General features: G+C 29.2%; 1 protein-coding gene across 3 annotated transcripts; it reads right to left on the reverse strand.

Moving 5' to 3' along the window:
- Positions 1 to 1,002: 1,002 nt before the first annotated feature.
- Positions 1,003 to 4,982, reverse strand: LOC107933182 (protein trichome birefringence-like 18). Of its 3 annotated transcripts, none has more exons than XM_016865347.2 (5): positions 4,758 to 4,982; positions 3,786 to 4,473; positions 3,408 to 3,548; positions 2,495 to 2,769; positions 1,003 to 2,104 (listed from the first exon to the last, which is right to left on the reverse strand). In XM_016865347.2, exons 2-5 carry the CDS (start codon positions 4,270 to 4,272, stop codon positions 1,298 to 1,300), a joined length of 1,710 nt encoding a protein of 569 aa, XP_016720836.2. In that variant the 5' UTR covers positions 4,273 to 4,473; positions 4,758 to 4,982; the 3' UTR covers positions 1,003 to 1,297. The 3 variants fall into 3 exon arrangements, with proteins under 3 accessions (XP_016720836.2, XP_040973238.1, XP_016720837.2); XM_041117304.1 differs by having other exon boundaries at positions 3,786 to 4,456; positions 4,758 to 4,960; XM_016865348.2 differs by having other exon boundaries at positions 4,747 to 4,960.
- Positions 4,983 to 12,061: the final 7,079 nt, after the last annotated feature.

A 12,061-nucleotide genomic window follows, 5' to 3' on the forward strand; every position in this document is an offset into this window, starting at 1 on the left:
CTAGAAATCGTTATTATATATGTGTTGATAATGTTTCCTCCTGTAAATAGCTTGTGAGTTGTATATATATATAAAAGAGTATCAGAAATGTAAAATTATATGGTATTATTCAGGTTTTTAAAACTTAATATGTATATTATATTATATTTTTTATTTAGATTTAATGGTAAAACAGAAAACTTTTAGGAAAAAATAAAAGAAATTATCTGCTTCTATTATGTACATGTGTTCGTAATAATTTGCTTTTGCAAATGGTGTGCGAATTATATATATATATATTAATATTATAAGAATATTAGAAAGGTAAAATTATATTTTTTTAAAAGTAAATATGATACTTTTTTTTTTTACTTGGCTGACAGTCTAAGGGAAATCTGACACGTGGTCACCAGTGCAATGACATGGCACAAAGCTGATGTGGATTTTAAACACCCATTAAATCATTAAAATTAATTAAATAGTTAAAATAATAAAACAAATAAAATAAATAATTAAGTAAAATTAAAGGAAAGACATGTCCCGACACGGAAGAGTGTATAACAATTTTTTTTTTTTGAAGTATTTGTTAGTGATGGTTAATATTATAAAGTTTAGAATAATTTTGTTAAATTTCTTCAAGAAAAGCAAATTTATCAACACTAAGCATATGACTGGAGAAAACGAAAATTTTTGTATTTTCTTCAAAAAGTTTCATTTGTGTATGATAATAATAAAAGTGTACATCTACGGTAGAATTTGAAAATAATATTATTGATGAAATAATTAAATATTCATAAATAATAAAATGAATATAGAAGATAGCTTAATTTTACCAAAAAAAAAAAGTGACAAAGAACTTCAGTGAATATGCAACTCTTGATGGTAGGAAATATAACATTATATAGTAAACAATAAATAAATAAAAACAATTTCTACGAGAATAATTTAGTAAAATGTACTTTTATTAAAAATAATAAAATATTATCAAACAAGATAATGTAACATATTTTAAGATATGTTGAGTAATTTAAATAGTGAATAATCCTATTGTAAAAAACAATCAAATATTCTCAGATACAATATCACAAAAAGTAGAACAGCTATCAATATCTATTAGAAAGCAAGCTATCAATCTTTCAATCCGCTACAACAGCTCATTTCTCTCTGTGACTCTAATAAAGGATATAAACAAAAGGACTAGCTATCGCCTCAAGTCGGACCAAGCCATGCATCTCTGTCTCTAATATGTTACCTGTTTCATTCACTTACAAAGGCACAATCATGTGGGAGTTTCTCACTGAAACCACATCTACCCTTGTCATGGAAAGTTTTGATGACCCTCAAAGTCTCTTCTTATAATTTCCAGCACTAATTCATTCCAGGTATCAACAGGACCTGGCATGCACCAGTGCAAGCAATCTTGAGGTGGAGGCTTTCCGTCTGGGCCAACTTTTGTGATCTTATTTGGATCAGGGCTTCGAAAAGGGCCTGGATGCCCATCATGTCGATACCCGAACACTTTGGTAATATCCATCATCCTCAACTTGGACTTATTCGTCCCTTTCTTAAAGGCAAGTTCAAAACCCATCACTTGTTTCTTATGCATTATACTCGTAAAGCCATTTTCCACTAGTTCATCAGTTGCAAGAGGCTTTACCTTTCCGGTACATGATCCACCTGTATTCCAAGCTCCACCTTCATAATGGTCAGGAGAAAAGGAACGTACAATAGTCAGGCCTGTGTAATTAGGATGTGTAACAAGAGCAGACAGAATTGTCTCAACAGAAATTCCAAATGCGTCAACATTATTGACCTTCATAGGACGAGAACGATCCGGCCACCATAATTGTCCTCCCACAATCTCATTGCTCAATACATAGACAGACTGTTTGGCAAACCAATGGCCAGAAGAAAGAACAATCACATCAAACTTTGGGATGAGTTCCATCAAGTTGTCATCAGGAGCATCGAGATGCAGCTTGGTAACACCTTTGGGAGCAAAGTCAAATTTTTCATTAGTTTGACGGACAAGCCAGGAGGACCATACCCGGACAATCATTACAGATGTAGACTTGAAGTACCATCGATGCATTCTTCGGTTTCCTCGATTTTTTGGAACTTCAACCTGAAATTATCCCAAATTTTTCTTTCATGAGAAACCAGTACTAACGAAGAAAAGAGCGCAAAAGATCAATCTATATCATGAAAATAGGTGCACAGAGTACATATCTAGTTTCTCACACTTGAAGAATACAAAGTGATAGAAAATTACTAATTTTTTTTACTAATGCTAATAATATATGAAACCTCTAAGCCACAAAAGCCTATCACAAAGCTACCATTTTTCTAATATTTTTAAGCTAAGAAAAATCTGAAGAAAGCAAACAACCAGTTAAAAGAAACCAGAGTTCTTCCCTTTGTTAGAAAAATTATGGTGCAAACTTGCACAAATATCAGAGTTTGACAATGTTTTGTCTTCAGAAATAACTGGCAGTTTAGAATTCAAGGTACTTGCCTGCCAGAGAAGACACACCATTGATTCCATCTGATTTCGAGCAACAGAATCACCAATGAAAGCAAGTGTCTTTCCTCTCATCAACTCTAGAAACTTCTTAGCATCAAATCTGGGAAGGTCACATTGGGAGGGTTTCCAACGCCAATTCTCATAATCCTTGTCAGGCCTCCCATTACCCTGGCAATTCTGCATCTGTGTTATGATAGGGCAAGAGGAGTTGGTGTATGACGGCCCTTGTGGATCATAGAACCACTTTCCATCGTACAGATCACAGTCTAGAGGCCAACCAATCAAAATGAGAATCAGAACATCAAAGAGGGACTGGAAGAGAAGATAGGATGCAAATACTTAAGGAAGACTTCAAAAAGAACATTGTCTCCCACAAAAAGAATAAAGGGATCAATATAGCTGACAAGATGTCTATGGAACTTTCTCTCTCTCATTTTCTTCTGTAAATAATCATATCAAGAAAATTATGATTAAATTAAAAGAAGTATTATCAGATATTTCTAATAGCAAGTACAGAATTGGGACTTCAACATTTAAATGCATCAATTCTGAACAATGCCACACAAAATAGATAATTGACCACAAAACATTTCAATATTCACATTCTACATATCTTCCCTCAGCTTTGAGAAACTTTGTACCATAATCTGGGGAATAAAAGGTAAGCAAGACGTAAGCGTTGAACAAACTTGACACTAGTCTTGATAAATAAACCATGTAATAGAAAGATACCGTGTTAGAGATCTTCCATAAACCTCTTAGAGAATATAATAAATATGGAACCAGTAAAAGATGCAGATTCCAGCTCTACTATAGCAAAAGCAATAAAAAAAAAAGAAGTATGCAAGGTAATAATTGATCTAAAATCAGATGTTACATCAAACTGAGAGTAAAAGAATACTACCTGAATCAACTGAATTGTTCTCAGATGCATTGCTAGATGCAGAACTGGAAGTGTCCACCTTCTTTTCTGTTGGTCTAGACAATGATTCTGAAAGCTGTCCAGGTGTCTCCAGCACCCCATTTTTTCTTGAATCAAGAGAACCTTTTTGAGAAGTAGGCAGCTTTTCATTAGACTCGGATTGCAATGTATCCTTATCAACAAAAGATATAATGGATACTAGTGCATTTTCATTATTATCAACAACAGAGTTATTTGAACTCATTGTAAGCAATTTTACATTATATGATCTTGATCTACATTCTTATCAGCACTCTGATCAGAAATAGAAGCAGGCAAAACAACAAACTGTTGATTGAAACAAGTTTATAAGAACGGTACCTGACTCAATTGAATTGCTCTCAGATGCATTGCTAGATGCAGAACTTGAAGTGTCTACCTTCTTTTCGGTTGCTCCAAACGAAGATTCTGGAAGCTTTACAGGTTCCTCCGGTATCTCATTTCTTCTTAAATCAACTGAATCTTTTGTAGTAGGCAGTTGCTTGTTAGACTCCGATCGCAATGAATCCTTATCAACAGAAGATCTAATGGATACTTGTGCATCTTCACTATTATCAACACCAGAACTATTTGAAGTCATTGTGAGCTGTTCTAAACTCGACCCTGATACATCCTTAACAGGCAAAACTATTTTCCTATTGACACCAGAAATATACTCACTAACAGTTGAAGTGATAGGGTATGAAACCAGAAGCCAAGAAGCAAAAATTAAGAACATTGCTAGTAATGCCATTGAAGCTGCAGTGAAGGAAACGCCCCGTGGGAAAGCAGCCATTTTAAGAGAAGTTTTTGAGGAAGCCAATGTCATGGTAAAAGTAGTAGAAAAGAATCGTTTAACATGAAATGTTTGAATACCAGCAACCTGACTAAACTGTCATAGATTGAAACGCTCGAATTTGTGATTTTGGAAATGCCCCACCAATACCAGACCTGTAAATGGGTAATTACATGCAGGATTATGGGTTTAGAAGGCATGAATTCCTCCTCCAATCCTGAGAAAAAAATAAACCTACAAAATCAGGAAACAAGAAGCGTGGTCAAACACGGAAATTCCCAAAATTAGGAAAATCATAAAACTACTAAAGGAAATAGTAGACATCTTTCAACATACTTTCAAAATGGGAAACTTTTTTTTGTGTTTGATGAAAGAAGATCAGCACACAATTAAAGCATAATTAAATATCTAAAATGAACCCCCCCCCGGATTTATCAAAATCCAAATAATATAAAATAAAAATTGAATGCCGATATGGAATTCGAAAAAAGAAATCTGAAATCCAACCTCGAACTTACAATGTTCATAGAACAAGAGAGGAAGGAGAAAACTTTTTTTTTTTTTGGTGCGATCTTAGAGAGAGAGAAAAATTGGCTCGGATCGGGCGAAGGGAATTTATTAAACAATTTTGAGTATAGAATTTCTTTTAAAAAAAATTTGTTGGGGATTTTGTGCTCCACCTTATTTCTCTTATTAAACACTTCCATTTACAACCCTTTTTTTTTCTTTTTTTTTTTGTTTTGTCAGATATTGTCCTCGAGTTTTCTAACGAAGAAAATTACAGAGAAGGTTAACAACGAAACTTATTTACTAATTACGATGCATCATTACCGTCAAACAATGTTAAACAACTAAAGAATGAACTTTGATATTCCTTTTCAAAAATAATTTAATTAATTCAAAAGTCAATTTAGTATAGCTAGTTTTATTTTTTTAAATACATTATATTTATTTGTTAAAATTTTGGTGTAAACTTTGAATATTTAAAATTATATATTTTATTACTAATTGGCATGAGCATTTTTATCGATACAGGAGACGTAAGTTTGAGCGCACTATCTTTTTATTTATAAGTTGAAAAGGAGCCATAGATAATTCTAAACGTTGTATTAAAAAGAACACATATACTAGAACCTATAACAATATTCTTAAAAAAACAATTATATATTTTGTTAAAAATTAAATATATAATTAAAATTACAATAATATTTAAAATTTAAAAAGCGAAAAGATATTAAGACATTGTATAAGTTTTTCTCAAAAAATATATTTTAAGTTATATATTAGTTTTATTTAACAAAATATTTTAAATTAAATTTAGACTTTTAACATTAATTTCTATGTGAAAGATTAAATATTAAATACAAATGTGTCGATTGAGTTTTAACTCAATTGACATGGTTATTGTTCTCAATGTAAGAGAATCTGGGTTCGAGTGCGTTGAATCTTATTATTTCCTATTAACATAATTTAAATTATTATTTTTCAAATAAAACAGAATTAATATTAAAGATTTTTTAAAACAGAATTTGAAACTTATATATTAATACAGTTTTGATTAGAAAATTTTAAAATATTTAAAGTGATTTAACTATTTATAAAAGTTATACAAAGCTTAAAATAAGTTAAAATTTTCTTATTTAAAATAAAATTCTTATTGAGTTAAGGTTATAAATTAATCGGATGCTAAGTTAATTAAGAAATGATTAATATATATTTTTATTAAATAATTATTACTATTATTTTCATAGCTTTTTTATCTTTTCATACTTATATATAATTTTTAAGTCAAAAAACTAAAATCAATATGTTTACATTATATAATTTTTAAATAAAAAAAATTAAAATTAATATGTTAAGAGAGTGAACCATGTTTGATAGGTTTATAAACAAAATTAACTGTTATCCATTTAATTTAACTTTAAAAAAATTACTGACCTATAATTTTTTAACAAAAATATTAAAGGTTAAAAAAACAATTAGGTTGCTAAAAATTTTATAAATGTATAGTAATATGATAGTTACAAAATTTATATAATTCACACAATATTTTTTTTTAAATGATGCAAAGCATTTAAGTAAATATTTTTTTTTGGTAGAATAAGTTAATAAATTGTAGTGTTTGAGAGAAAAATTAAATTGTTGTAACACTCCAAGTTTGTTCAAATGTTGGATTGAATTTGGAGCATTATAGTAATTGTCAAAATAATTTTCTCGATCAATCATTTATTTAATACACATCAAAATATAAAAATCAAACATACAAATAAAATATAAAAAATCATATAAAAATAAATATAAAAAATAAAATCAATTAACACAATTTAGTCAAATAACTAAACTATTAACCAATATAAAAGTGATCAACTAATCGAATTGTCGTAACTATATGCCAAGGCTAAAACTATGAGAAAAGTGTTTTTATGAAAAATGGATTGCAGAGACTCTTTGAAGATGTTATCGAACATAAACTCGTGAACTATCTCTTACTTGTGCATGGAATTAAAAATCCAAAACGCTGAACTTTTTACAACTCAATGATGATTCAATACTTACAACTCAGTGGTGATCCAATATATTTTAAACTACCAATGTGTATAGTTAAAATAAAAGCATTCTAATCAGATACAAATATATTTATATAATATATATTTATGTAATAATTCGAGAAGTGAATGTGATATTCAATAGAATTTTTCAAAGACATGGTACAATCATAAATCAGTTACAAAATTACAAGGAAGCATTATTAAAACATTCAATAAATAACGATAGTATTTTGATACAATGTTCAAGTTGATTTAATCATTTTGACCAAGTAACACGAGGAAAAATACTTGTACACACAAGTGTCCAACCAAACCCTAAACGATCAATAAAAAATGCCACAAGTACTAATAATGACAATACTTTGTTGTGCAATAAACTTAACCAATGTGAGTTTAAATGTGTGGTGCGTTTACTTGTGGTAAGTATAAAAACAACGGTGGAGATGAGATTAAATACTTTAACATGAAAAAATAAATAAATTAAATGCATAGTATTAGAGGTAAACGTCTATCCAAACTCACAATTAATCAATAATCAACCGTACACTAAATGTACAAAGCACCACAATAACAATATTTCTGGACACTCAAAGCAGTCCGGAATAAATAATAAGCAATAATGGAACCCTTATACTCTATGATATGTCAATTGTACCTAAATTAAACTTGATTAGACAGCAGAAACCCGATTTGGGGATTTTTTTTTTTGGGGGGGGGGGGTTGGGTTGAAGAAACTTTGGCTTATGTATGGCTGTGGCAATTAAAAGCAAGTGGAGGCAGCCGCGAAGCAAGTATTGTGGTAGGCGAAAAGCAAAAGAATTGAAGCAAATCTCAGCGGGGGACGACAAGCAGGCCGTTGGCAACCATATAATGGAGGGATTTAAAAAGCAACATTGGAAGAAGCAATCACCAGACAACGAGGACTAGTAATATAATGGATTTTTTACTGATATAAGTTAAAAAAAATTATATACCAAAATAGGTTGTCAGCTGGATTATTTACTAAAATGATTTTTTTTTCATTCGCGCCTATCTGACAGGCGTGACTCTTTTTTTTATATTAATTTTTTTTTGTTTTTTAAATAAGATATTATTTTTTATTTTCGGATCAATATGAGATATGAATACAGATTGCGCCTATCTTTGAGGCGAGACTAGTTGAGCCTTTCTCAGAGGCGCGACTAATCGTGTCTATCTCAAAGGCGCAAATGGTGGGGCCCACAGAACGTCTGTTGCTTAAAATACAAAACACTAGAAATATTGATATTTGTGGGTGTTAAATAATTTATATAACTTAATCTTGATATTCAAGTTGATATAAAAAAATTAAATGAGTTAACAGCAACCATTAACATCAATACTTAACAGTAACTTAAAAAATTTAAATGAGCTTAAACATCATTTGTCCAAATTCATTTTCAAAATGAAATGATTTTTAATTTTTTTATAAACTTATATTTTAAACTCACCAAATACTAAACTAAACACAACAATTTATAACTTAATCCTAAATTACTAATAAATTAATTTTAAAATAATTACAAACACAAAAAATTTTAACATAATCCTAATTTACTAATAAATTAATTTTAAAATAATTATAAAAAACAAAAAAAATTACATTCATACAAAATATTAATCCAAAACTATAAACACTAAATATAAATATTTTTAATTAATAATTAATAACAAAAAAATTACATGCATGCAGCAATAGAGGCTGCAGGAGAGCTACTGCGCGGGCAAAAGGGGCAGCGGGGTGGGCGGTCTACTGCTGCAGGAGGGGGACTGTGCAGGCAACCCATTCGTGCCTACCTGTCAGGCTCGATTAATCGCGCCTATCAGACAGGCACAACCCGTTTTTACCCGTATTTTGACTCGTTAGACCGTATTTTTACCTGTATATATATTTAAATATCTTTAATAAAAATAACAAATAATAATATTTTATTTAAAAAACAAAAAAAATAATATAAAAAATTGAATCGCGCCTGTCAAATAGGCGCAAATGAGAAAAACAACCTATTTTGATAAATAATCGAGCTGACAACTTATTTTGATAAATAATTTTTTTTAAAATTATTTCAATAAAAAACCCTAATATAATTAAAGCAAAGAGGTGGCTGATTTGGAAGGCAACTCACATCAATAATTTGGGATGAAAATTAAATGATAATATTTTATACAATATTTAAAATTATTTATATATCTTTTTTAATTTTTAAATAGGAATATAATATATTTTAGTGTACTCAAACTTATATTTTCTTGCTCTAATAACAATATTGATGCTAATCGAATTAAAATTTAATTGGTAAAATTAAAGAATATTTGAATGCAATTAAAATCCGTAGTTTGGAGATAATCACTTCTAATGCATGAGGACGTGGATTCGAGCGTGCTGAAATGTATTATCTTTCTATTTATAGGTTGGAAGACTATAATCAATTGTAGATATTGTAAAAAAACAGATATGGTCAAAATTTTTAATGAAATTATTAAAAAAATAAAATTATTTGTATTTAATTTAAAATCATATATATTAAACTGGTGTAACACATATCAGTATTTGACTGGTCTTCATAGAATTTGAGTCCAAATCAACAACACATAAAGCAGTCCTAAAAGAAACATCAATTAGTTGCAGAGCAGTTTAAGACTAATACCACATTTTTACTACTAGGCCTACGATTTTGACTCTTTCGTATTGCCCAATGCAAATTATTAAACCCACCAACTGCACCCATAGGATTATAAAAATATAAAAACCAACATCCTTTAAATAAAAAATTATATAAAATTGTAATTTCACATCATTTTATCTATTTTTAATTATTAACGAAATTTAGTAACATATTTTTTAGATAAAATAACATTTTTAAATATAAAGCAAATTATTAAAGAAATATTAAATTTCATAATTCCTTTTTTATTTATTTTTCATATTTGTTTTATACGACTATTCAATGGAATTGTGTCAGAAAAACATATTATATTAACATAAATTATAATCGTTATGGTCGACCACCTTTTTCTTTCTTTTGCCTTTTGATTTCTCTACATTATATTTAGTTACGTGCGATAATTTAAATATAAATTAATATTAAATTCACACATTCAAACATAGATGTCATTTAAATTAAACACGTCATATATATATATATATGCACAGGGATAGAGATAGAGGGAGGCAAGCAGTGGCCTTGCTCCCCTCCCCCAAATAGTAGGTGTTTTATTTAGCTCCTTAAATTTTTATAAATTTACATGTTAGTATAATAATAAAATTACATTTCAACACCTAATAATTTATGATTCCTTTATAATCCCCTAAAGCAATTTTCTACTTTGTCCCTATATATATAAACTTTGACCTCATAGAACCCTAACATCCGACTTTTGTATAACTCATAATTCTCCCATTTGAATCTAATTATGATATTAGAATTATAATCTAAGAGTCTCGAGCTATTAAAAAAAAACACGATATGTTTTTCAAAATTATCATCATTCTCTCACTAACTTTTAAACATTTAACAATGATAATCTAAACGGAATTTCATAATTCTCGCCTCTGCTATATCTATCTATCTATCTATCTAATAATTTAACAAAAATTCAAAGCCACCACAACGAAAGAACTTTCGAGAATTTTCTTTCTTCAAACGGTGAAAGAAGATGATAATCGATTAACATCTTTCATCTTTTGTTTATATTTTCATTATAATTACATTTAATAATATTAATCTAATGGTCATGAATTATGGTTACTAAACTTAGTGGAAATCAATGGATGAAAATGTGTTCATCCACTAACCATATATTAAGGATGGCCAAATTATAATTAAGGCCTTGTTTTAATTACCTAAAAGTCCCTCTCTATTATATTCCTTCATTTCTTTTCCATTTCAATTATATTACTTTTCCAAATTCCACAATTTAGTCCTAATTCACTAACTATTAATTTATCCAACTAATTACTTAATAACTCTATTAATTACGTATTCGTCTTGTAAACTCCTCGATTTAAAATTTTCAAACTAGCTTGATTTAAGAAATTCAACTCCGAAATTGAATTTTTCAACATCGACAGAAATTGAATCGTCGTTATAATTTGGATTTCAACTTTTTCTCATAAATAATTCTAGAAGAAATAAATTTTCAAAAACTTTTAAATTATTTTTACTACTTTAAATATGAAAATTTATTTTATATCATAAATGTTGAAACCTTTTTTTGAAAACGGGAATCGACTTTTGAAAACGAAAGTTGAGAGTCGCCACCAAACCCTTTTTTGAGGTGCAATTGGGCCACCTTATAAAACATTTTGGTCCACAAATTTTAAGAAAATCGGTTTGGGAGTCGGTTACGTACGAGGAAGGATTAGCACCTTCGACATGCCAACTTTTTCTCATAAATAATTCTAGAAGAAATAAATTTTCAAAAACTTTTAAATTATTTTTACTACTTTAAATATGAAAATTTATTTTATATCATAAATGTTGAAACCCTTTTTTGAAAACGGGAATCGACTTTTGAAAACGAAAGTTGAGAGTCGCCACCAATCCCTTTTTTGAGGTGCAATTGGGCCACCTTATAAAACATTTTGGTCCACAAATTTTAAGAAAACCGGTTTGGGAGTCGGTTACGTACGAGGAAGGATTAGCACCCTCGACACGCCCAAAATTGGTACTTAATCGATTAATTAGTGTCTTAAATGTCGAAAATTAAAGATTTGGACAGAGTTCAAAACGCGATCCTCCTTTTATTGGCTTTTAACATATTTAGGTAAGTCAAATGTGTATTAAAGACCATCTCACCTTGAGGTAAAACATTACATCCAGTACGCTAGGACACAACATTTTTGACCCTCAAATGTGATCTTGCCTTAAAAACGTGTGTTTTAGCTTTAAGAGGATATTCAAATATTCAAAACAAACAAAGAAAGCGAAACCCAGTACGTTAGGGCATGATCCTTTGAATTCTTTAAATACCGAACACTGCCTTTATTTTGAAAAACAATTGAGAATAAATCTGTGAATAAATGAATTTGGGCAATTAAAATTAAAAAACGAAAATAATGGTATGTCACATGCAAATAACATTACCGTAATAAACTAAACGATGCATATTAACAATAAAACATAGTAACAAAAAAAGAGGTTTAATGACAAATAATAAAATAGTAGTGGTAACATATTAATAATGGTACAAAATAAAGAAATAAAAATAATTATATAAATATATAAAACAGAAGATAATAGGAAAAATGATTC

The sequence above is a fragment of the Gossypium hirsutum genome, chromosome A07, assembly GCF_007990345.1.
Source record: "Gossypium hirsutum isolate 1008001.06 chromosome A07, Gossypium_hirsutum_v2.1, whole genome shotgun sequence".
Lineage (NCBI taxonomy): Eukaryota > Viridiplantae > Streptophyta > Magnoliopsida > Malvales > Malvaceae > Gossypium > Gossypium hirsutum.

Excerpts from the sequence above, each read along its gene's own strand:
- LOC107933182 (XM_016865347.2), bottom strand. The coding sequence starts at position 4,272 with ATGACATTGGCTTCCTCAAAAACTTCTCTTAAAATGGCTGCTTTCCCA. Across the intron at positions 3,549-3,785 it reads GAGCAATTCAATTGAGTCAG|GTTCTCTTGATTCAAGAAAA; the intron begins GTACCGTTCTTA and ends CTTCTCAAAAAG. Across the intron at positions 2,770-3,407 it reads GAACAATTCAGTTGATTCAG|ACTGTGATCTGTACGATGGA; the intron begins GTAGTATTCTTT and ends GTTGGCCTCTAG.